At 55.3% G+C, this 25,165-nt stretch overlaps 2 protein-coding genes across 3 annotated transcripts; one reads left to right on the forward strand and one right to left on the reverse strand.

Annotated features, from left to right (window-relative positions):
• Nucleotides 1-284: 284 nt before the first annotated feature.
• EMP3 (epithelial membrane protein 3) lies at nt 285-4,062 on the forward strand. The gene is made up of 5 exons (XM_058529738.1): nt 285-390; nt 1,471-1,563; nt 1,867-1,969; nt 2,840-2,980; nt 3,788-4,062. The coding sequence occupies exons 2-5, from the start codon at nt 1,486-1,488 to the stop codon at nt 3,955-3,957; spliced, it is 492 nt and encodes a 163-aa protein (XP_058385721.1). The 5' UTR covers nt 285-390; nt 1,471-1,485; the 3' UTR covers nt 3,958-4,062.
• Nucleotides 4,063-5,161: 1,099 nt separating this feature from the next.
• On the reverse strand, nt 5,162-24,109 carry TMEM143 (transmembrane protein 143). 2 transcript variants are annotated; one of them, XM_058529734.1, is made up of 8 exons: nt 23,919-24,109; nt 23,315-23,555; nt 21,475-21,579; nt 13,715-13,909; nt 13,089-13,219; nt 11,863-12,142; nt 7,228-7,417; nt 5,162-5,986 (listed from the first exon to the last, which is right to left on the reverse strand). In XM_058529734.1, exons 1-8 carry the CDS (start codon nt 23,939-23,941, stop codon nt 5,772-5,774), a joined length of 1,380 nt encoding a protein of 459 aa, XP_058385717.1. In that variant the 5' UTR covers nt 23,942-24,109; the 3' UTR covers nt 5,162-5,771. The 2 variants fall into 2 exon arrangements, with proteins under 2 accessions (XP_058385717.1, XP_058385716.1); XM_058529733.1 differs by lacking the exon at nt 23,919-24,109 and having other exon boundaries at nt 23,315-23,893.
• Nucleotides 24,110-25,165: the final 1,056 nt, after the last annotated feature.

Raw genomic sequence — 25,165 nt, forward strand, 5'->3', positions numbered from 1 at the left:
CCAAGTGCCTGGGCCCTCCCTCTGGCTGCAGACCTCAGCTGGGTGGGGTCAGGGTGGGTATAAAAGGGTCGGTATATATTGAGAGGAGCAGAGAAGGAGAAACCAGGAGTGTGACAAGAGAGAGAGGAGGAGGTATAGGCAGTGAGGACAGGAGGGAGAGACAAGAGGCAGAAGGAGAGAGAGAGAGAAAGAGAGAGAAAGGGTTCCCGGATTGGAGGGGAGAAGGAGGGAGAGAGCCAGAGGGGAGAGCGAGCAAGCGAGGGAGGGAGGGAGGGAGGAAGGCGGGGAGGGAGGCGGGGGCCTCGAGAGGGTGGAAGGAGGGAGGAGAAGGGCGGGGCACGGAGGCCAGAGCGAGGGACGAGACTCCAACTCTGACTTTTCTGCTGCTCGGTAAGTTTCCAATCCGTTATTCAGACTGGGATTTCTTTATTTACTTGGAAGTACACAGTTTGGGACGGTCACCCCCAGGCTGGGAGAGACTCCCCGACTCTCCACCCCATGGAAATCTCTGTAATTTAAGAAGTGATCTCGTAGCACTTGGGGTGGGGATTCAGGAAGGGGTGGAGCCCGGCAAGGTTTTGGGGTTCACAGCTCCACCCGAAAACTTCCCGCACTTTTTCCCCCGGCTCTCCACTCTCCCTGAAGTCTGACATCAGGGCTTTGCATGAGAACACCCCAAGTCTGGGGGACCTCCAGGCCCCCCCCTTTCTGGACACTGAAAGGTCATGTGAGGTTGGCTCTTTCTCCTCAGGCTATCTCCTCTCAACACAGATCTTGTCCATTTTCCTTACAAGATGTCCAGAGGGCACCAGTCTGGCAGCAGGGTTGGGTGGGGACCTCGTGGGCACAGCCAGGGGCTGGGGTTTCCCTGGTGCTTGAAGGCAGGGGGTGGGATGAGTCACCGGATGACTCACCCGGTCCCCCTTCCTCCCTGCCCCAGGAGAGGAGTGGGGTGAGTCAAGGATGCCTGTCTCTGAGGGCAGCCCCCAGCTTCTGATGAATCTGGAGGGGTGTCAACTTGAAATTTCATATCATGGCCCATACGTGCCCAGGGACAGGGCTCTGAGAAGAAGGGGACCACCTCACTAGTCCTACTCACTCCTGGACCCCAGAGTCCATCCCTGGCTCTCACCAACCCCCAAGGGAAATTCAGGATTCCAGGACCCCAACCCCTCCTCCCTTAGACCCAGGAATCTGGACCACAGCCTCCTCCTCCCTCAGACCCAAGAGTCTGGACCCCAGCCTCCTCCTCCCTCAGACCCAGGATTCTGGACCCCACCCTCCCCCTAGACCCAGGAATCTGGACCCCAGCCTTCTCTCCCCTCAGACCCTGGAGTCTGGACCCCACCCTCCACCTCCCTCAGACCCAGGAGTCTGGACTCAGCCCCCTTCTCCACCAGCATTCAGGCATCTCACCTGCCCCTGTGCCAACCTCTTGAAATGACTATCTCCTGACGTCCCCCATACCAGGCTTCCACTGCAGCCATGTCGCTCCTCCTGCTGGTGGTCTCTGCCCTTCACATCCTCATCCTCATCCTGCTTTTCGTGGCCACTTTGGACAAGGTAAGCCTACTCGAGCAGAGCAGCAGGGCCTCCCGCTGTCCTGCAGACTGCCACCACACCCCTCCTCTCCTTTCAAGTCACTCTGGCCCTGCCCCTTTTCCCTAGCATCTACCCCTCTGAGCTCTACCTCTGATGCCTCCACTCTGCCCTGTCCCCTAACCCCCCCTTACCTACTAAATCCATGCTTTCCCCCAGTTCAGCTCCTTCCCAGCACCTCACCCTTTTCCTAATCCTTCCTTCAGTCTCCCTGACCCCACCCACTTTCCTTCCCTACTCCTGCCCTTGTTTCTCTGTCCATCCCAGTCCTGGTGGACCCTCCCTGGGAAGGAGTCCCTGAACCTCTGGCACGACTGCACGTGGAACAGTGACAACAAAACCTGGGCCTGCAGTAACGTCAGCGAGAACGGTGAGGGGTGAGGGGTGTCGGGGAGGCTGGTCTGCAAAGGGGAGGGGTAACCCCAGGTCTCCTCCCAGGACCGAGGATTGGGAACCCCCCAAGGTCTGAGTGGGAAGGTCTGGGTCCCAATGCTGAGTGAGTGGAGCTGATGTATGACCAACCCACCTCTCTGGATGATAGGGGGAAAAAAGCTCATGTTCTAAAGAGGATGGGCCAAATGCCCCCCTCCCTCATGATTCAGAAGGAGTGGAGGCCACATGCTATAGGTTTAAGGAATGGGGAGAAAGCTCCCAAGATTGTTAGATGATAGAATTATGTTTCCAGAGTCCTAAGGAGATGGGACTGGTGTTCTGAATGGATGGTTGGGACCAATTTGACCAAGTTCCAAGGAGGTGGGGCTGGAACCACATTAAGGTTCTAAAGGAGTGGGGTTGGATGCATCTGAGTTCTTTAAAGGGGCAGAGCTGCATCCATCGAAATTTCTAAGTGAAAGAAGGTGAAAGATTAAATGCTTTTCTCCTAAGGGCAAAGCAAGAATTTCTACTTTCACACCTCTCTTCAACATTGCACTGGAGGTAGCCAATGCAACAAGGCAAGAAAAAGAAATAAAAGGCATAAAGATGGGAAAGGAAGAAGTAAAAGTCTCTATTCCCAGTGGATATATTTCTGTAGAAAATCCTAAAGAATCTGCAAAGCACCTTCTAGAACTGATAAGGGAGTTTAGCAGTTACGGGAATCAAGGTCAATATACGTGATACTCCTAAGTATCTAAGGTTGTGGGGCTCTACGTGGGAGACGGGTTGGGGGGGCAAATAATGAGCAAGCAGGTGGAGCTGGAACTCTGGACGTGCTGTGACTTCCACCTCTATCTCACTGCAGGCTGGCTGAAGGCGGTGCAGGTCCTCATGGTGCTTTCCCTCATCCTCTGTTGTCTGTCCTTCATCCTGTTCATGTTCCAACTCTACACCATGCGGCGAGGAGGGCTCTTCTATGCCACTGGCCTCTGCCAGCTTTGCACCAGTGAGCACTCTCCCCTAGGGATTGGAGGGAAGGCGGGGGAGGGGGGCTGTCAGGATGCTGGGGGCCCTGGGAATGGACATCTGGCACCTGAGGTGCCTCCATGGGCTACCTTTCTGCCCAAGGGACTTATGGGAGCTGTAGTTTTCAGGGACTCAGTGGTGGTTTGTGGTGTCTCTGAGTCATGGGGGAGCTGGCACTTAGAGCTTCAAGGAGTCAGGGATGGGGTTAGGTGGTGTGGACAAATAATTTAGATCCCAGGGATGGGGGGGGTTGGTAGGTGGCTAACTAATACCCCAAGAGAGAACTCTGAGTCATAATAGTAGTGGTCTTATAATGGCAGCCAGCTGCTGTTTCGGGTGGACCTACTGTGTATCAGACACTTCAGGGAGTTTAATGTACTTTTCAATCCTTTGACTTCGGGTGCAAAGGGCTAAGCTGATCATAGTCATCAGTTTGGGGAACATTATCTTCCTAGATTCCTGCAAAGCCCCTCTCTTGTTTTATTAATTCACTATTTGCGGGCTTGTCTTGTAGAAAGGCACTCAAAAATCTTCCTTGAATGAATGGAGGGGTGAGCAGATATTATCGTCCCATTTTATTGCTGAGTAAATGGGACCCAGAGAGATTAACTGCCCAAGGCCAGTCTGCAAGGAGCGTGGTTGCCCGGCGCTGGGGGTGCAAACCACAACTCCCACTGGGCATTGGTGCTGCCCGCTCGCCCTCCGGCGGCTTCTTTGCCCCATGGGTTGTTGAGAAATGCAGTCTTCTCGCGGGTCCTGCGTGATACTGGTTCCCGCCTTCCCGCAGGCGTGGCAGTGTTTTCCGGGGCGCTGATTTACGCCATTCATGCGAAGGAGATCCTGGCGGAGCGCCCGCAGGGGGGCAATTTCGGTTACTGCTTTGCCCTGGCCTGGGTGGCCTTCCCTCTCGCCCTGGCCAGCGGCGTCATCTACATCCACCTGCGGAAGCGGGAGTGAGGGCCCCGCGTCTCCTGGCCGCCCCAGCGCGCTCCCGGCCCCTCTGCCTCACCCCGAAGCCCCCGCCCCCGTGCATCCTCCAGAAAATAAAACCGTTTAACCGCCGGTTCTGCCTTCGCCTCCTTCCTTCCTCCTCCAGGGACCCAGGCTGCTCCTGAACCTGGGACAGCCCCCACCACCAGCAGCCCCGCCCCCAGAATGTCCAGCTCCAGGTCCCCAGTCCCTTCTAAGCCGGGACACAGGAGCTCCGTGCTCCCAGCCGCCTTTCCCCTTCCACAGACCCAACGCCCTGGGCTCTCCAGTCTCAAGACTCAGGATTCCTCCTGAGTCTAGACCTTCAGGCACTTCTGGGGAAGAACTAGGAGTCTGGGTTTCCAGTTTTCTCTTTCCTTGCACCAGGCAGGATGTGATCCTTGGTCTCTTTTTTCTCTGACCCTTCCTCTGGGAAGACAGTTTTTCATTTCCCTCTCAAAACCCAGTCTCCTTCCCTCACTAGAACCCAACCTCTCTCCTCTCCCCCACCCCAATGCTGCCTCTACCTCACATGACACCTTAGCAAAAATTAGACGGCACCCCCCGCCCTTCTCCAGGCTTACTCAGACCCACATCTGGGTAAGACACACGTGGGGAGGAGAGGAGGCCTGGCTGTGTGCCGTTGTGCAGTGAACACTCTGCACAACTGCACATGGCCGTCCTATCTCCCCTGTTCAGAAGATCCAGTCTGTTTGGAAACCAGGGCCTCTCCTCAGGAATCAGGTCCTTTCTAAGATCCTCTTCGGGGACCCAGAGCCAGTCTGTTTCACCAACCAGGAACCCAGTCTCCCTTTAGGATTACAGCTTTCTCTGCCTGGGACACACTCAAATGTATCCCCCCAAATCTACAGTCTCTTCCTTCCGGAATTCTGATGCCTGCCTTCTCTCCAACCCCTGCAGCTACCCGCTCATCCAGATTTATTAAACATGATTTATTCCTTTGGGAGAGGGGGCAGGGGGGAAATTGATAGACAAATAAATATTGCACAGGCCACTGGTGGAGGGAAGATGCAGACCGAGGTAGTTTCTGTAGAAAGGGCGAGGAACCTGGCGGGGAAGGCACCTGAGGCTGTTGGGGCCTGGGTGGAAGGGAGTCCTGGGGCGAGGATGGTCTCGGGTTCCTCCTGGCCCACGGCTTTCCGCCTAGCACAAGGCTCCCAGCCCCTTCAGCAGTTGACCAGATGGCCTGCCTTGTCAGTAGCGGCAATTGGTAAAAAGATCAGGTTTCCTTTAGAAAGTCTGATTGGTTGCTTCTATGCAGAGACAAGTGGCTGCCCAAAGTGGACGGCGCCCAGCAGCTGTCATTGGCAGTTTGCCAGAGAGCAGGGCTGACCGGCTCTCATGGGCTGTGGGCTGGGGCTCCGCCCTGGTGAACATGATGGGCAGTTTGCCCGGAGCAGGCTAAAAAGCCAACGATATGGAGCCCCCGGAGGGCACAGCTAAACTGTGCTGGTGGTTTGCAGCGCTGAACAGCTGCGATTGGCTGACACTCCCTTTTCAGCCAAACCACATTTGGATGTTTATGGCGGGGGTGGGACTAAGAGATGGAATAGGAGCGGAGCCATAAAGCTTGGATGGCCGTTCAACAGGAGAGCGGGGCTAGCGAATGCAGGCTGCCTTGATGGGCGGCTTTAAGAATACAGTGTAGCGTAAGTGATTGCCTCTGAGCACAGTAAGTGGAAATTGGGAAGTGGCAAAGCATGATTGACAGCTTGTCGTGGAGGAGGCGGGGCTTAGTTCCTAACCAGGTGGCTGGGCGGGGCTGGGCAGAGAGGTTTCTGTCACGGGTTAGCACTGCTGGGTGCGGCCTGGGGGGACTCGGAAGTGACTGCAGTCAGCGGGTCTAGTTTGGGGAAACCCGGGGGCGGGTACATCCCCACGCTGGGGGTCAGGGCTTTCAGGTGGGCCAGGGCCCGAGTTCCGTTGAAGGCCACGTCACAGCCTGACTGGGCCAGGAGCCAGTTCTCCACCTCCGACTGCAGCCACTGGGAGGTCTCTGCAGGGGGAGAGGCAGGGGTTGTGAGGAGGTCAAACTGGGAGCAGGGAGGACTGGGAGGGTCTGAGTTTGAGGCTAGGAGGGGAGTGGGACAAGGCCCAGGAGGCTCGGCTCTGGGGATCTCATCTGGGGACAAGGCAGGGACTCTAGTTCAGGGAAGGGTGGGGGCTCCCCAGGGAAGGGACCACCTGGGGCTTACACAGGAAGGGACCAGGGTCTCTTGTAGGGAGTGTTTGGGTTCACGTATAGGACGGAGCGCGCGGGGAGTGGGGGCATGCCACAAAAAGAGTCTGATCCAAGACCCCTATGGAGGTTAAGGTTAGGCGACGGAGGTCACACCAGGGAAGGATCATGTCCACCAAGATGGGAAGCTGGGTTCAGGGGTCCCGTCTGCTGAGGGCCAGGGTCACCAGTGGGAGCTAGGAGTTGGGGAGCTAGGGCAGCGAGGGGATGATGTCTCTCTGGGGCAGGGCCACTTGAGGCTGAGAGGAATCTCAATCCTGCAGGGACACGGTGGAGTCTGTTCCAGGTGGGGCCAAGTCGGAGCCAGGCCGCGATGGGATGGGGCGGGGCCTTGCGGGATACAAGAGGACCGGGGAGGAACTCTAGGGGCGGGGCTGCAAGGGGACAGGGCGGGGCCTCTCTGGACGGGGCTGCAAAGGGGCGGGGACGGGGCTGCAAAGTGCCCGGGACTCCAGGGGTGTGGCTACAGAGGGATGGGGCGGGGCCTCTCTGGGGGGAATCCGGGGGCGGGGTTGCAAAGGGGCGGGGCGGGGCCTCGAGGGGCGGGGCTGCAAAGGTCCCGGGACTCCAGGGGTGTGGCTACAGAGGGATGGGGCGGGGCCTCTCTGGGGGGGGGAATCCGGGGGCGGGGTTGCAAAGGGGCTGGGCGGGGCCTCGAGGGGCGGAGCTGCAAAGGTCCCGGGACTCCAGGGGTGTGGCTACAGAGGGATGGGGCGGGGCCTCTCTGGGCGGGGCTGCAAAAGGGCCGGGACTCTAGGGGCGGGGCTGCAAAGGGGCGGGGACTCTAAGGGCGTGGCGGCAGCTAGACGGGGCGAGGCTCTCTGGGCGGGGTTGCAAAGGGGCGGGGACTCTAGGAGCGGGCTGCAAAGGAACGGGCACGGGGCCTCTCTGGGCGTGGCTTCAAAGGGGCGGGAACTCTGCGGGTGGGGTTGCAATGGGCGGGGCGGGGCCTCGAGGGGCGGGGCAACCTGGCGCGAGGTCCCAGGGCCGCGTCCTACCTTCGGGCGGGCGGCGCGCGCCCTGGGGCCGCCGGGCCAGGAAGCTGTGCGCCAGCAGCGCCTCCTTGGCGTGCTCGTCCTGCGCGCGCAGGGCCAGGGCGCTGAGCAGCTCCGAGTTGTTGGACGTGCTGCGGTAGTAGAGCATGTGCGCCAGCTCCAGCGCCTGCGCGCTGCGCCGCTGTCCGAACATCTGCAGGTGGGACAGCGGCCCGGCGGGCTTAGCTCCGCGACCCGGGAGGGGCAGGGCCACGCTCGGACCCCACGCCCCCGCCCATACACACACCCGTCAGTCCCTCACGCTGGCCCGGTCCTTCCCGCGAACTCGGGGCCTCTCCAGACCCCTTCAGTTCAGGTCCCCAGGACTGGGGCCCGGGTATTTGTATTCTTTTAACACACACACACGCGTTCGCCCCGGGGACTCCGAGGCCGCCAACAGTTGTTAGCAGCCACTGCACTGGTTTGCCCTTCAGAGCCACATATTAATAGATTTGTGCAAGGATTTCCAGACGATACGAGTTTTTGCTTTGCAACTGTTTCGTTACAATGATTTTTTTTAAGTCCTTATCTTTTAGACACATACTAAAGTATTTACAGATGATGTCTAGGATTTGTTTCAAAATACTCCAGTGGTGCGACAGCGGGGGTCTTCAAGGTGAAACCTGATTGATTATTGCTAATTGTTGATGCTGGATGCTGGCTACATGGGAGCAAATCATACTGATCTCTTTCTAAAGACACCAAATACTCATAGAGCTGCTCTGAGGGAAGAAGGAGGGAGGGACAGGTCTGAACCCCAGCTAACTATTGGCTGCCCCTTTCCCCACCCTTGACCCCTCCTCTCCTGGGCCCCTCTCCCCATCCTTGGTGTCCCTAAGGAGAGAAACAGGAGCCCACTGGTGCCCTTTGGGGGCCCAGATTCCTTCATGCAGCCACAAAATGAGCTCAAGGCTGCTGGGTCCTGCAGCCTGAAGGCCTGAGAGCCAGTCCCAACTCTGCCCCCTACCAGCTGTGAGCCCTGGGCTAAGACCTAAGTCCTAGGGTAGCACTGTCCGTAAACAGAGACAGGTGACAGAAGGGCTCAGGAAGTCACGGTTAATAAAACAGTTGGCACAGGGCCTGGCCCATAACAAGCATTTAAACATTAGCTACTATTGAATAGTCATCCACACCCCGTGCTGGGTGCCGCCTGTTAAATATAAGGATCTTCTGCCCATAGGGTGTTGCCCATCCTACACCCAGATCTAAGGTGAAGTGCTTCCGAAGTCAGCACACCCCTGAAATCACTGAAAAGGCCCGCACAGTACTGATGACACGGCTGTGTGCAGACTATACTCTCTTTTTACGAGCCCAGCACAGTTGGTTTATGTCCCTGTGTTGGAACGAATTGCCATTTCTACAGCTGAAGGCAAGATGTAGGAATTGCATGCATTAGGGACTATCTGGTATGAAAAACACATTGGGTTTTGTGTCTGTTTCTGCCAAGCTTGTGGAGTTGAATTCTTATATGTTAAATGAGTGGGTCATGCTATTACACGGCACACAGATGAAGTCAGACCTCTCCCTGAGGAGGGCTCACCACCTGCCACCTGGAAATTCCCTTCACTCCTCACCACGGCCTGTGCAGGGTCTCCCCTCACCCAACCCCCCAGGCCACTCCTTACTCCTCCCCTGGGGTCCGTGTCTGGGGCCACTCCACCATCTACCCAGTCACAGGCCAGACCCCTGGCGCCATCCTCGGCCCTCCTCACCAGCCTGTCATTCCTTGGCCCATCCTCCTGCCCTGACTCTGTCTGCCCTGTCCCCTCCTCTCCAACCCGCCTACTGTATCGCCCCAGCCTCCCCCCCAGCCTCAGTCTCCCCTCTCCAGTCTGTCCCTGCACAGCCCCAGAGCTGACCTTGCTCCTGCCCTGCTCACAGGGCAGTGGCCCGTGCCTCTCCCTCTGGGGTGCCAGCTTCCTGACAGCTCTTCTCAGACCACCCACTGGCCTGCTCTGTGCTGGGCTGAGGGAGCCCACAGGAGCACCAGCCCAGCTCGACAAGTCTGGGAAGGCTTTCTGGAGCCTCTGAGCTGAGGGTAAGGGGTAAGCAGCATTGGCCAGCCCAATAAGGGGGAAAGGACATTTCAGTCAGAGGGAACAGCACGTGCAAAGGCAGAGAAGGGAAGAGAAGCAGAGCGGGGGAGCAGGAGGAGGTGCTGCCAGGATATTTTGGTGGAGCAGAAGCATAGAATTGTGTCGGATGAGGCTGGGGAAACAGAGTCTCTGATGCCAGGCTGAGAGCAAGGGAGGAGCAGAGCCAGCTCGGGGGCCCTCGGGGATGGGCTGGAGGGAACCGAATGGGAGGCTGGGAAGAGGGTCTGAGCTGGGGCCAGACAGAGGGGCGGAGATGGGCGCAGAGACTCAGGGAGCAGGAAGGAGGGGCTGGAAACTGACAGATTGGGGGTCAGGGTGAGGGCAGCTTCCAGGGGTCTAGCCAGTGAGTGGGGGGCACCAGGGCCATCCACAGATGGAGAAGCGGGAGGGGCAGCGGGTGTCAGGGAGACGCTGCGCCCTGCCTGGCCCAGCTGGCCGCCCCAGGCTGAGCGCAGAGCACCCCAATCCAGCAGACGGTGGGGAGCTGCTTGTGGAAACCACAGACGTGGAGGAGCTCTTTGGGGAGGAAGAAAGAGGCACGTGCATCCTGCAGTGAAATCGGCCTCCCTGGGTCTGATCTGGGTGCTTGTCCCAAGCGAGGAACTCGGGAGGAGAAGGAGCCTGGGGGAAGATGGATGCTGAGCTCGACAGGGATGCGGTGCGTGCCGGAAGGGCTCGGGCAAGTCCAGGGAGCAGGTTTGGAGACTGGGAGAGGAGCCTGCGGTAGAGACAGAGATCTGGGAGTGGTTGGCGCCCAGGAGGGAACAAGTGGGCACAGGGAGGGAGGGGGCAGCGGGAGGGAGCCTGGGGAGGGCCCACATTGAAGACTGGAGGCTCAGCCCAGGCGTAGGAAAACGTTTAATAGATGCACTAAATTAGTGAACTGGGTTTTAAACCGGCCCTTCAGAGCCCAAGAGGCTCCGCAGCCCCCTGGGGCCACTGCGAGGTGGGACAGATGGTCCACCTGGGCTAGGAGTCTGCGTGTCACCCCCAGACCAGCTCAACACCCCTCACCGGCCTCTCTGCCTTTGTTCTCACCCCTCCCCTCTGTCCTCTGTGGTCGCTGCACTCCCTCCATGCTTACAACTCCTCCATGGCTCCTGCTGCCCTGAGGATAAAGCCAGTGCCCCTATCTTGGCTTTCGAGGCCCTTGCCTCCCTCTAGGCCTCACTTCTCCACCCTGCACCCCAGACCCCAGCCCTGTGAGATCCCCTAAGCCATGCGTGTCCAGCCCTTCTCCACCAGGCCCAATCCTCCCCTTGCAAAGCTTCCCTCAAATGCCGCCTGACCCCTGGTCCTAGGCAGGAATCACTACCCCCCACACCCAGCAGGGTAGCACAGCCTGGCTATTATCCATGGAATTTATTACCAGTCTTCCTAAGAGCCCGTTGGGATGGCTGAAAACAGTTTGAAAACCAATGAACCAGCGCCACGCCAGTGCACGCTCCTGGGGCGAGTGCGAACCCTGGGGAGAATCAGTAAAAGGCAGCCCCTCCGGCTGACTCCGCCTCAAGATAGAACACGTGAGTCATCAAACAAAGCACAAGTGGGGCGCCAGCCCCAACCCGTCCCCTGGGCCACGAATCCTTGGATGGTGAACAACCTGCGCAACTGTATGAGGCAGGCTTGCACTCACATGCAGAATCAGGAAGGGAGCTTGTTAAAAATAGTTTCCTGGGCTCCAGTCCCAGAGTTTCCAATTCAGTCCATTCGGGCTGGAGCTCAGGAGGCTGCTTTTATAAAACAGCTCCCTTGGTGATAATGACACCCGGCCAGGATGGGGAAGCCCGGACTCAGGGAACAAGAGTACAACTAGTTATAATAATAATAATAATGGTAATGGCTAACCCTCATATAGTACCTTCTGTATACCTCAGGCTCTGTTCTCGGCACCAGATGTGTGTTAACTCATTTAATCCCCACAACAACCCTATGAGTTAGGTCCTATTGTCATCCTCGCTCTCCAGATGCGGGAGCTGAGGCACAGAGAGGTTAAGTGGCTTGCTCAAGGCCACACAGCTAGAAGACAGACAGCTAGATTCAAACCAGGCAGTCTGATTCTAAAACCCACAACCTTCACCACATCTCGAAGTACCTCTCAAAGCAGGCACTCAATGGCTGGCTGTGAACACTTATGTAGCACCTACTGTATGCCAGGCCCTGCACCCAGTGCTCTTCATGGATTCCCCCATTTGATCCTCACAACAACCCTACCAGGTGGGTCTCACTATTATCCCCATTTTCCAGATGAGGAAACTGAAGCTACCGAGAGATCAAGACACCTGCCCAAGGTTGTATTGAGGAAATGAGTAGAAAAGGAAAGAAGGAAGGGGGGGTGGGGGAAGAAAAAGTAGGAATGACAAAGGAAAGGAAAGGAGAGAAGGAATTACGTACAGCAGGAAGCAGAGTAATGCATGAAATAACAAAGATCTAGGGTGGCCCGACCTTCTGGCTGAACGCAAAGAAGCCGGGACCCAGGAGGCACGGCCAGTGGCCCGCTTACCTTGGAGGCCCGCACGCCCATGAAGAGAGCAAAGAACAACAGCAGCAGGGACGTGGCCACCTTGAGGTCCGAGAGCACCACCATGCACACGTTGACGAAGAAGACCACGCCCGAGACGAGCAGCGTGAGGTTGAGCAGGGCGCGCTGCAGGGTGGGCGTGCGCACCTTCAGCTCGGGCAGCAGCTGCTCCAAGCCCTCCAGTGGCGTGTCCTTGAAGCTCTTCAGCACCAGGTGCCCCCGCTTCGTTCGGGCTGCTAGCACCACCCGCTTAAAGTATCTCCTGACGGGCAGAGACAGAGAGGCGAGGGTGGTCAGGACCGCCCCAGGAAGCCCCCTCCAACCCCAGGACACTCTCTCTGGCTCTGTGACCACACGATCATTTTAAAAGCTGCTTAACAGTGGTGGGAGGAAAGTCAGCAATAAGCTAAATGTCCAACAATAGGGGATCAGTTAAATAATGGAATCCCCTATTATTGGACACGTAAGTTGCTTCTGATTTTATGTACTTGATAAATGAGAGATAAATAAAATTCTTTTGTTTAGTTAATTTTCAAATTCAAATTCTACGTATATTTTAGAGTGTCTTCTGGGTGCCAGGGAGTGCTATGAAGCTCTGGAGAGACAACACAATGAGTCCATCACTGCTTTTGTGCCGCTTATAGTCCAGCACGAGAGACAGATAAACACACAGTCTGCGAGTATAAATATCTCCTTGGAACAGATTCCCTGGAAGTGGAATTACTGGTTTAAGGGATATGAGGGTTTTTTTGTGTTAGGTTTTTGCTTTGTTTGGTTTTTTGGACTCATGACCATATTTGGTAAACTGATTTCCAGAAAGATTGGGTAATTTACAGGCCCCCTGGCCGGTTGTGAGAAGATCTGGCTCTCCTGACCCTACTCCGTATTTGAATAGTTCGTTAAAAATGTGATGTTCATCAGAATCCTGGCTGTGTCACTTTTTCACAATGTGGCCTTCCCTCTCTGAGCCTTGGTTTTCCTTGTTTGGGAAATGGGAAGAAATGTCCCTACCCTTCCTCTTCCCTTGGGAATTGTGGTTCTTACTTGTCCTTGGGAAGAAAAGGCAGCATTTGGATGATTCACTCCTCCCCTTTCTCGACGTCCCACCCGGAGCCCAGACACCCAAATCCAGACACTGACCTGTCGGTCCCCTCTTGATTCTAACCTCGCTCCCTCTCGCTGCAGCTGGGGAACAAGGGCTGCCTCACCTGTCCGCGGGGGGCGACTTGGTGAAGAAGCCACGCTTGGAGCCCACGCTGGATTTACGGGGCATCTGCCCGACTCGCTGGCCCAGGGCCCAGAACTGCATGTAGATATACTGATCCAAATTTATTGTCACCTGCCAAGGGGGACAAAGGAAGCAGAGCCGCTGAGCATGGGCTGGGGTGTGAGCCCAGGATACCAGAATTAGATGCCCCTCCCCAACTGATTCCCCCCCCCTCCTCCCCCAGGCTTATCATCACCCAGTGTCTAGGCAGGGCAGCCATGTGTGGTTGTTCATGTTGTATATTGCACAAGGGCATACCACCTAAGATGGCGCCATTCACATCACAGTAATCTTTATTACCATATTTCCTAGAATCTAAGATGCCACTGATTTTAAGATACTCCATTATATTTTTTAATTGAATAAATTTGACGTGTAACGTTGTGCAAGTTTAAGGTGTACAAAGTGACCCGGGAAAGAGTCACCTTTTTCTAATTCACTGAAGTCGCCACATGGGCTAGTGCCCTGTGTTCAGGACTACAACTCCCAGCAGCCTCTGCCTCCCAAAGGCTCCACCCCAGCCCCAAGGCCTCCTGGGAGTTTTGGTTCCCTCTGGAAGACAGGCACCTTGACCTCATCCTGAGGGTGGTGGACCACCAGAGCGTAGGCCAGGGTGTCCTCGGAGAGCAGGGAGAAGTTGGCCTGGGCCAGCAGGGGCTCCAGAGCCTGAAGCACCTCCTGCTCATTAGACAGACGCTGGGAGTCCGTAAGCAAAGGCTGGTCGAGGGTCTCCCGGTCGGGGTTAATGGGGTCATACAAGGCCTGAGGAGAGAGCCAGAGAGAGGAAACATGAGCGAGGGCACAGCACGGGGATTGTGGGCACACTGAAGGACGTTCCCGGCCCATCCTCTCAATGACGGGGTCCCCCAGGGCGTGATTCTGGCACTCCTCCTTCTCTCTCTTCAAGCTCGCCCTAAGTGGCCTTGCCATTCCCACGTCTTTAAACACCACTCCACGCATCTCTGTGTATCTCTGTGCAACTCGCCTCTCCAGCTCAGACCTCTTCTGCAAGTTCTGGACCTAATAGCCACAGTAATAGAGCTTCCCAGAAAGACTACATTTCCCAGCCTCCCTTGGGGCTAGGTGTGGCCAGATGATTAAGATTTCATCCACAGAATGTGAGTGGAAGTGATGGGTACACCTTCCCCCTCACTTCTTGCTCCCCTGAACTTCCACTCTCTCCCTTCTTCTGCCAGCTTAGAACACTGTTTCACCCACGACCCAGTTTTGACCCCACAGAGATGAAGACGATGTCCTAAGGGATGGCAGGGCAACAAGATGGAAGGAATCTAGGTCCCAGAATAATCTCATGTGGAACAGAGCTGCCTGTCCACCCCGGCCCACTACCCCAGGACTGTTAAGTGGGAGAGAAATAATCCTCTGCTCCCTTTAAACCATCATGTGTGGGGTCTGCTTGTTACAGCAGCTAAGCCTTTACACTAACTAATACAAACTCTCTACTGGATGTCACAGTCACCTCGAATCCAACATGTTGAGCCCACAGATCACAGCCTCCCATCCCCATCTTGCAACAAAACTGCCATTCTGGATTTCCTCTCCCAAACCTATTCCCCCCCACCAGCCCTGGCCTCTCCCCTGAGCGTCAGACTCTCACATTCAACTCTCTCTTTGACATCTCCAGTTGGGTGTCTAACGGCATCTCTTGTCATGGCCCAAGGAGAACGCTTCATTTCTTCCTGCCCCATCCTGTCTCCTCTTTTCAGGAATGGCACCACCATCCATTCAGATGCTCTGATCAGAACCCTTGGAGGCATCCTGATTCCTTTCCTATCCTCACCCCCATATCCTATCCTTTAGCAAGTTCACCGGCTACACCTCAAAATCGCTCTTGCATCCGTCTCCCCCTCCATCTCCACTGCTCCCTTCTCGTCCCAGCCGCCTTCGCCTCTCACCTAAACAACTGCACTGGGCTTCTGTTCTCCCTGCTGCTACTCTCGCCACTTCCAAACCATTCTCCAGGCGCTGTCCCAAAGAGCTTATGTAGATTATAAACATATTCCACACCCTATCCTCCAACGGCTTCCCACTGCATTTGGAATAAATACTAGAATTGTTTCCCCGACTTCAAGGTCCCTCACAAACTAGCTTCTGCCTTGCCCACCCCATCTTAGGCACCCATCACTCTTCCTCCAAAATATTGTTGAATGAATGAATGAATGAATGAAAGAGTGAGCTTCCGGGTGCCTAGCCTATTTGCTTGTGGAGAGATTCAGTTTCAGGGTGACATATGACCTGTCCCAGACTATACGGCAAGCCTCAGGGGGAACTCACCCCTCCATAAAACAAGCCCATAAACCCGATTCTCTGTCTCTCAAGAGAGGCACAGAGCTGAAGGAGCAGCTTGTCTAGGCCAGGTGCGACTTTGAATTAGCAGAAGACGGGAGGGTAACCCACGTGGGAGGAATAGCCTGGGCAAGGGCTTGGAGGTGGGAAGGCCCAGGGCCTCAGAAACAACTGTGCAGGGAGAGGGTGATACAGGAGAGTCAGGCCTAGCAAATCCTCTTCTGAACTAACTCCCAGGGCTGGGGTGTGCCAGCCGAGGACGGGACTCGAGCCCAAAGCTGAGGCCTGTGCCCGAGTCCTTCAGCCCAGGCTGGCAGAGCAGGTCTCTCTAGCCACCTTCTCAGACTCACGGAGTGACCTTGAGAAATTCCGTCCCTGGGACTAAGCTGCAGTTAGAGAGGGAGGGAACCTCCGAGCTGGAGGAGAGAGCAATCTGCATCCATCAGAGTCCGCTGAGAGCCAGATTCTCTTCTGGGCACTTCACATCCACCCTGGGCTTCAAGCCAGGAACCTGGATGTCGCAGGTGACCCCTGCGTTACCGCCCCTCGCACAATAAATCCTGCTCATTCCACCTCCAAACGGATCACCACTTCGCCCCGCTCTCCCCTCCCCACCAGCCCTGCCGCATCCACAGCACCATCGCCTCCTCCTGCCTGGATAAGTCCAACAGCCTTCTCAATGGTCTCCCCAAATCCCCTCGCGCCCCCTCCCCAGCCAATCTGTTCTCTACAGAGCAGCCAAGATTTTGTCAAACGATAACAACAATCAATAGTAATAAATGATAATAGCACACATTTATATAATGCTTATGTGTCAGGCACTGTTTGAAGCATGTTATACACACATTCTTACAATGTGAGAATTGTACTATTGTTATCCCCATTCATAGATGTGGAAATTCAGGCACAGAGAGGCTAAGTAACTGGCCAAGGTCACACAGCCAGGAAGTGGTCTATCAGAAATTACACATCTAAGCATGTCAATCTCCTGTTATCCTTCCAAGGCTCCTACTGCCCTCAGGAAGCAGGACCAGGCTCTGTACTATGGCCTGCAAGGCCTGCCAGGGCCTGACACCACACTCCCCCTTGGTGGCTCTACACCAGCCACACTGGCTTTAGTTCCTCCAGGCACAGGGACTTTGCACATGCTGTTGGGAGACTCTCCCTTCCCCTCTCCCTGCCTCTTTCCCCTTCCACTACTGAAGTCCTACTCTTCTATCATATTCCAGATCCTTTATCACTCTTAAAGAGCCCTCCTCTGCTCCCTAGGCTGAGCAGGGCCACCCTGTGTGGTTGGGCATGGTGTGCACTGCACAAAGGTGCCAGATCTAAGAAGCACCATTCTAGATGCTGTAGACCTATACATTTATCACAACAGTCACCCTTTGAGATGGAAATAAAGGATATAGAGCAGCACTATCCAATAGAACTTCCTGCAGTGATGGAAACACCTAGATCTGCACCATCCAATAGGTTACCACTGGTCACAGGGGGCAACCGAGCAACCGAAACATGGTGAATACAATCGAGGAATGGAATTTTAAAATTTTATTTAATTTCAATTATTTCAAATTTAAACAGCCACATGTGAATGGTGACTACCATATTAGACAGCACCAGGCTAGGGAAAGGGGTGCCTTTTCCCAATTTGCACACAGACTCCAGTACAGGAACCAAAGTCAGCTTTGCCATCCGCTCACACAGACCGTGTCCCTCGAGGTCACAATCCAAACTTGTCCATTCAGTGGGGAGAGTGTCTGACCACGGCTGTTCCCACCCCCCGAGTTCAGTTCCCCAAGGGCGGGGTGCAGGCCTGGGTTTGCCCCTCAATGAAGCCCCGGCACCCGGCCCCGGGCTCTGCATAAACATCTGTTGAAGGAATGACAGATGTCATTGGGTCTTCATGGTGATCGTTGCTGCCGTTTTCTATCCTCGAGTAGTCCCTTGGGGACCTCGAACACCATCTGTCTACTGAGGACTCCCAGATTTCTGTCTCCAGCCTGGACATCTTTCTGGAGCTCCAGATCACGCAGCCAAGAGCCTACTCAAGGCTTCCACGCAGATGTCCCACGGGCCTCTTGATGCCCCACCACGGGCATGCACAGGCATCCTCTTAAATGCACTACATCCTGCACTAGGCTCCTGAAAGTCCCCCCCAGGCCTGCTCCTCCATTATCTTCCCAGCTCAGAAGAGGCCAAGCCCATCCTTCCCGGTGCTCGGGCCTGGGGTCATCCTGGACCCGTCTCTTTCTCACACATTCAACCCATCAGCAAATCCTGATGGCACCACATTTACTATATTTCCAGAATCTGACCACTTCTCACCGCCACCTCCAACCCTCACCCCCCAATCCCCCGCACCTCCGCGCCCCCGCCCCCGTCTGAGCTACCCTCATCCTCTGGACCGTTGCTGTGGCCTCCCCAATGGTCTCCCTGCCCCCATCCTCCAGCCCCACTCCCCAGTCTGTTCCCCACGCTGCCGCCAGAGGGCGCCTGCTGTAATCTAAGTCAGCTCACGTCCCTCCTCTGAGAATCCTCTAGTAGCTTCCACCTCACTCAGAGTCAAAGCAACATCCTCACCGTGTCCCACGAGGCCCTGCAGGATCTGGACCTGATCCCCTCTCTGCCCTCATCTCCAGCCCTCTCCCCTTGGCTCTAGTCCCACCAGCATCCTTGCCGTTCCTCCTACACACCCTACACACTCCTGCCTCAGGGCCTTTGCACTTACTGTTCCCGCAGATCTCCACATGGCTCGCTCTCACCTCCTTCAGGCCTTTGCTCAAATGTCACCCCCTCAGGGAGGCCTTCCCTGACTACCCTACCTAAAACTACAAAACACCCCTGCTTTCTTTTTCTCCTCAATTAGGGTTCTCGGATTTATCCAAAAATAACTTTTAAAAAATACAAGACACAAGTTAAATTTTATCTTCATATCAACAACAAGTAATTTTTCAGTTTAAGTTTGTCCCATGTGATATATGAGGACTGTATTGCATGGGACATAATAATACTAAAAACATTATTCAGAGTTTATCTGAAATTCAAATTTAATTGGATGTAGAGGGTTGAATAGTGTGCCCTAAAAATTAATGTCCCCTTGGAACCTCAGAATATGACCTGATTTGGAAACAGGGCCTTTGCAGGTGTAATTAAGGTAAGGATGGAGATGAGATCATCCTGGATTAGGGGGGCCCTAAATCCAATGAGAGTGTCCTTATAAGAGACAGAAAAGGACACACAGAGGCACGGAGAGGAAGGCGATGTGAGGATGGGGACAGAGATTGGAGTGATGACTCCATAAGCCAAGGATCACCAAGGCCTGCCGCCATAAGCTAGGAGTCTCCAGAAGGAACCAACCCTGCCAACACCTTGACTTCGGAATTCTGGCCTCCTGAACTCAGAGAATAGATTTCTGTTGTTTTAAGCCACCCGGTTTATGGTAATTTGTTAGCAGTAGGACAGGAACAAATGGGGTGTCCTGTACTTTATCTGGCAGCCCCATCCTGAGTACCTCGCACCTCTTAACCCATTTTGATTCTTTTCTTTGTTGAGGGTCTGTCTCCCTCCCTAGAACGTGACCCCATGAGGCAGTTACACACATCTGCCAGGCTCGCCGCCGTGTCCCGGGACCTGGAACAATTCAGGGGACACAGTAGGTGCTCCACAAATATCCGCTGAGCGAATTCAGTGAATGAATGAATGAAAAGAGGAAAGGAGGAGCGGGGAGAGGTAACCTCTCCTGGTCCAAGGTCACCTGCCTGGTGAACAACAAAGCTGGTGTTTAAACCAGAACGGAGCTATTCTAATACTTTCCTGTCCCAAGCCACTTCCTCAAGGAACTTAGGTCATCAGCTAACGGTCACCCAGTGTCTCTCACCCACCTCTGGTGCTTCTACCCCACCCCCGCCCCCCACTCAGCACCTCAGTTTAAAATCTCCTGCCTCAGTGGGAATATGCATCTTCATTGAATATTCTATGTTTCCATATATTTAAATATTTTTAAGTAATTAAAAAAAAAAAACCCTGCCTCCCGAGGTCACAGGTACCCCGGGGAAGAGCTTGCAGGCGGCGGACAGGGGCTCAGATCCCGGCTCTGCCACTAGTGAACTGTGCAATCGTGGGCACATCCTGGGCCCTCGTGGAGCCTCGGTTTCTGCCTCTACAAGTGGGGCTGATGGCAGCTGGAGGAGGGCAGTGGCAGTGTGCAGTACAGGGTGGGCTCAGCAGGCCTGGGGTGTCCAAACCCTGCACATTTCAAAGGACTGGCCCTTGACTGGCTCCTGGGAGGGAACCTCCAAGCCCTTGGCATGTCCTGCCTGATAAGAATGTCTAGGTTTATCTGAGGCCTCAGGCCACACTGGATAGTCTATGTAACAATGTGATTGACGGTGGCGGCCCTGGGCCACGTAGTATCAGCTCAACCTCTGGAGGGGCTGGAGACCAAAGTCAGCCACACAGCAGCCAGCCAGGCCTCCGTGACCAACTCCCAGTAAAAACCCTGGACACCAAGGCTCAGGTGGGCTTCCCCAGTGGGCGACACTCCGTGCCCAGTCACTCGTCATTGGTGGGAGAATTAAGTGCTGTATGTGTGATTCTACTGGGAGAGACAGCTGGAGGCTCTTGCCAGGTCTCTCCTGGACTCTGTCCCATCGTCTTTTTCCTTTGCTGATTTTGTTCGCTCTCCTTTTGCCGTAATAAACTACTACTGTGAGCGTCACAGTTTATCTGAGCTCTGTGAGTCCCTCTAGAAAATCAGTGAATCTGAGAGGGGTCTTGGGGACCCCCAACACAGGCAGGACCCTGGAAGGACAAGGAGGAGGATGCTGAGAATTGGCTTCCGGACACCACTCTGTCCTGGGGTTCCAGATCTCTCTCGGGCTGCTCCTTGTCTGTCCCCCTCACTGGTTCCAGTACCCCTTCCTGATCTCTCCAGGCTGGCATGCCCGAGGGCTCAGCTAATCCCCCTGATGGTCCCATTTAGTACCATCTAGATCCTCCCAGGGGTGCTTCTCAGCCCAGACCCCTCCCTTGACCTCCAGACCCCACATTCGAGTCCATCTCTCTACTCTGACAGGCAGCTGAAATTTCTAAGTCCAAAACTGAGCTCTCGACCTTCTCCACAGATCTGTCTCCCACCCCTGCCCTGTCTTCTGCATCTCAGTAGATGGCAGCTCCATCCTTGCAGGGGGGCAGGCCAGAACCATTGGAGGCACAAACTGACTCCTCTCTTTCCCTCACAGCCAAATGCTGAGGCCTTCCAACCATTACCAGCATCTGATCAATTTTCACCACTTCCACGGCTATTACTTTTGTCAGAGCTGCCATTATCACTCACCTGGAAAAATATAATAGACTCCTTAATAGATCTCTCTGCCTCTGACAGTCTGTTCCCTCCACGGCAGCCAGAAAGATCCTGTTAATACCTGAATCAGCTCATGTCCTCGCTCTGCTCAGCCCTCCTGTGGCTCCCAGCTCACTCAGTGTAAAAGCAAAGTCCTCAGCAGGGCCCACGAGGCCAGGCACAATTTGCCCCCATTCCCTCTCTGCCCTCATCTCCCGCCCTCTCTCCCTCGCTCACTCCCCTCCAGCCACAGTGGTCCATGTTTCTCCAACACCCTCACCCCAGGGCCTTTGCACTTGCTTTTCCTTCTGCCTGCAATGTCCTCCCCCACACATCCAGCAGGCTCGTTCCCTCCCTTTACTCAAGTCTTAGCTCACTGTCACCTCCTCAGGGAAGCCTTCCCGGATCACCCTGTCTAAAACAGGCCCCCATCTCATCCCTCTCTATCCTGCCTCAATCTCTGCTTCATTGTTCTTCATAGCACTTACCACTCCTGGGTATCATATTTTATAATTGTTTATTGTCTCCCCAACGGGAATGTCGGCTCCATGAGGGCGTGGCTTCTCTGTCCTGTTCACTGTTGCATCCCCAGTGCTCAGAACAGGGCCAGGCTCCACAAAGGTGCTCAAAGAATTTTTGCTGGATGAATGGACGAGTAAACAAGGCCCGTGCTCATCCTCACCTGCAGCTGGGCCAGGATGTGGTGATAGTGGAACAGGGTGCAGAAGTCCACGTGGGCCGAGAACTCCTCCAAAGCCGCCTTCTCTGCGGGACTGGAGTGGAATTCCTGTTACCTCGGGAAGCAAAACTTCTCTTTAGGTCTCTTTCCCCTTTTTCACAGGGAAGAATTCTTTCCCTGGCAGCCTGCACAGACAATCAGAGCTCTGGGCTCTTTAAAATTTTGCTTTGTTTGGGGGAAAGGGGGTTTGGTCAATTTCACTGACCAAGAAACTGAGGTAGCCCAGTATGGGGAAAAGCGGATGGCTAAAAGAGCTAGAGGTTCAAGTGCCTGCTGTGACACTTACGCAGCCACACACTGCTTACTGTGTGCCAGGCACCGTCTGCTGGCATGCTGTCATCTTCCAGAAGGTGCAAAGAGGTTAATGGAATTATAACCCCCATTTTTCAGAGGGGGAAACTGAGGCTCAGGGAAGTCACTTGCTGAGGGCCACGGCGTCTGTATAAAGAGAAGCTGAGACTCCATTCCAGGCCTATCTGACTCCAGAGCACACACATTTAGCCACTCGGTGACCTGGGTGACTTGGTGACATGGCTTCTTCCACTACTACTTATAGCTAGTCAATATCACCCATCCAGCTAATACCATAACAATTATGTCTTTCTCAATAAATGAGATATTAGTAAAAATTACATACTTCACCTCTCTGAGCGTGCTTCGTGATCAGCGACAGAGGATCGCACCCTCTTTCTTAGAGAGCAATGGTGAGAGTTGGATGCGATCGCGTGTGTCCATATATATACATGTGTGTTTCTGTATGTGTGTATATATTTATGTGTGTGTCTAGTCTAGCACAGCACTTAGTACATACAGCAGGTGTTCAATAAATAACTGTTAAGTGAACGAATGATAATCTTCAATAATGACAAGTATGGTTCCTCCCTTCCCCCCACCCCCCCAAAGCCCCAGTAGATAGCTGTATGTCATAGTTGCACATCCTTCTAGTTGCTGTATGTGGGACACGGCCTCGGCCCAGCGGGAGAAGCGGTGCGTCGGTGCGCGCCTGGATCCGAACCTGGGCCGCCAACGGAGCGCCCGCACTTAACCGCCAAGCCACAGGGCAGCCCATTCACTAGTATGGCGACGACAGTAGAGTAAGAGCTTATGCTTTGGGGCGCTATCCACTAGGGTGAGGTGAATGAGGCGCCTAAGGCGTAAAATGTAAGGAGCATTCGCTCTTAGAGTTGAGCAAGTGCCTACTAGCCTCACCCTAGTCCCTGCCCTGCTCTGGAGTCAGATCCCTTCGCTTCAAGTCTGGGCCACTACACCATAGCCTTGGGTGAGTCACTATCCTCTCCTGCTTTAGTTACCTTGTTTGTAAAATGGGGATGATGGTGGCATCTCTCTTACCGGGTTGTTAGGATGATTCAATAATACATGGAAAATGCTTAGCACAGTGCCGTATAGTAAGAGCTCACACAGTGTGATAATAATTACGATTATAGCTTCCTAGGTATAAAAACTATTATTAGGTAGTAGTAATAGAAATGATGAGGATGATTACTATACCCATTTTGCAGAGGGAAAAACCATGCCCCAGTGAATGCTTGTTCAAGCCCCCAGAACAAGCTAGAGTCGGGAATTGCTGCCACATCTGCATCTCAAAGGTTTTCCCCCTGAATTCCAATTCACTCCGCGCCCACCTGGGAACGGGGAACAGAGAATGGGAACTACAACTCCCAGGAGGCGCCAGGGCAGCCCTCTATAGCATGTAGCGCTGTGCCCCCGCGAGGCCTGCCGGGAGTCGTAGTTCCCAGGCGCTTGGACCCGGGACGGGCGGTACCTGTATCAGGAGGCGGAGCAGCTGCTCCTTGGAGAACGGGATGAACCGCTCGCGGTACTGCTGGGCCCAGTCGCGGGGCTCCGTGGGGTTCCACATCTTGCGGTACTCCCCCATCTTGACCGCCAGCGACGACAAGGCCCGGGGGTGCCCGAGGAGCGCGGGCAACAGGGGCCATACTCGCACCCTGGATGCCCAGACCCCCCGGGTCATATGCAGCATGGCCAGACCCTTTCCTGGGAGCCTGAACGAGGGAAATGGGCAGGGGTCAAAGGTCATCTGGAGGACAAGCGCCCTCTCCGCCTCCATGTCCCAACCTCCAGGGGCCGTCGCTACCCCAGGCAGGGCGCAGAGTCCATTCGCCCGCTTCGTAGCCCTCTTGCCCTTCCCCTCCCACACTGCTCAGTTGGCTCGGGTCCCAGGCAGGAGTCAGAGGTTTTAGGTCCTGGGCGTTTTGCGGGCCCAGAGACCCTGTAGTGGTACAACTGGTTTCTGCGGGGCCAAAGCGGCGAGGCGGATCTTAGGAGCATAGGAGATGCTCGGAAAGGCAAGGAGGGATGCAGGGCCGCCCGCCCCCGGCCATGCAATCCTCCACCGTCTCCCTCACCTTAGCCAACGCTCGACTGTCATTGAGCCTCCTGCGCATGTGCAGGAAGGTGTCCTGGGCCCCCGAGGTTCGGCTTCAGGCAGCAGTAAGACGCATGCGCAAAGTCTGGGTCATTGAGCGCTGTCCATTCTTTCTTCTAACGCCCGGTCTCCATCGCGCATGCGCAATCGGCCTGCCTGGCCCCGCCGCAGGCCTTCTTTGGGCTCAGCGCATGCGCTGCAGAAGTGTCTCCTTGTCCGCGTGCTTCAAAGGGAAGGGGGCGGGGCGGGGCGGGGCGGGGCAGGGCAGGGCTCACGCGCGCAGCTCGCCAACGGCGAGCGGCCCAACGTCCGCTGAGGCCACGCCCCCGCCCCTGTCAGCTCCCGAGTAGGCGGGAAAAGAGAGGGGGCGGGACTTGAGCGCAGCCAATCAGATGCGGAGAAATGAAAAGGCGGGAAAAAGCAGACCCAAAGGAAGACGGAGGTGGCGCCAGGGACTCAGAGGGGAGGGTGGGTGGAAGGAAGAGCGGGCCTCCAGGTGACGCGGACCGGGCTTCCACAGTAGGGGTGGCCCTTTGTCAGGCAGCGTCACCCCCAAGCCTCTCCCCCCTCGAGCCCCAGCGCCCCAATTCCACATCCTTAAAGGGAAGACCCCGATTCTAAGAAGGTAGCCTGGTGCCGGGGCATGGCCTCCCATTCTGAGGGGACAGCTCAGTTCTGAGCCCATGTTCCCCGCACATCTGAGGTCCAGACCCCCAGCTCGAGGAAATGCACTTTTATGAAGATGGAGCTGAATTCTAAAGGGAGGCCCTTATTCTAAGGAAATAGCCCCAAATCACAAGGACAGCCTAAAATATACCTGGGTTCTCCATTATGGGTGCTGTCACCCCAAAACTTGAAAGGGATTCCCCTGGTTAAGACCTCCCAGGGGTTCTGATCTCCATCCCAGCATGCCCTAATCCCGGATAAACTCCACTTGTTGTCCTCTCCCAGAGAGAACACAGCCCTTAAAATATGGGGGTGTCAGGGACCTGACCCCAACATTCCAGTCTTGTCCCCATTCTTCTCCCTGGCCTGGGACTGCCTCCACCTGCACCTCTGGGACCCCTGGCAGCCCCTTCACCCTACAGCCTTCTCAGCCTGCATTCCTGACTCTTGAGCCCCCAGCAGCCCCCTCATCTGTGCCCCCCATTCCTAGGACCCCCAGAAGTCCCCTCACCTTGTAACCCTACCTTTGGAATTCTCAGTAGCCACCTTACCCTGCACCCC

This window comes from Diceros bicornis, chromosome 34 (genome assembly GCF_020826845.1).
Source record: "Diceros bicornis minor isolate mBicDic1 chromosome 34, mDicBic1.mat.cur, whole genome shotgun sequence".
Classification (NCBI taxonomy): domain Eukaryota; kingdom Metazoa; phylum Chordata; class Mammalia; order Perissodactyla; family Rhinocerotidae; genus Diceros; species Diceros bicornis.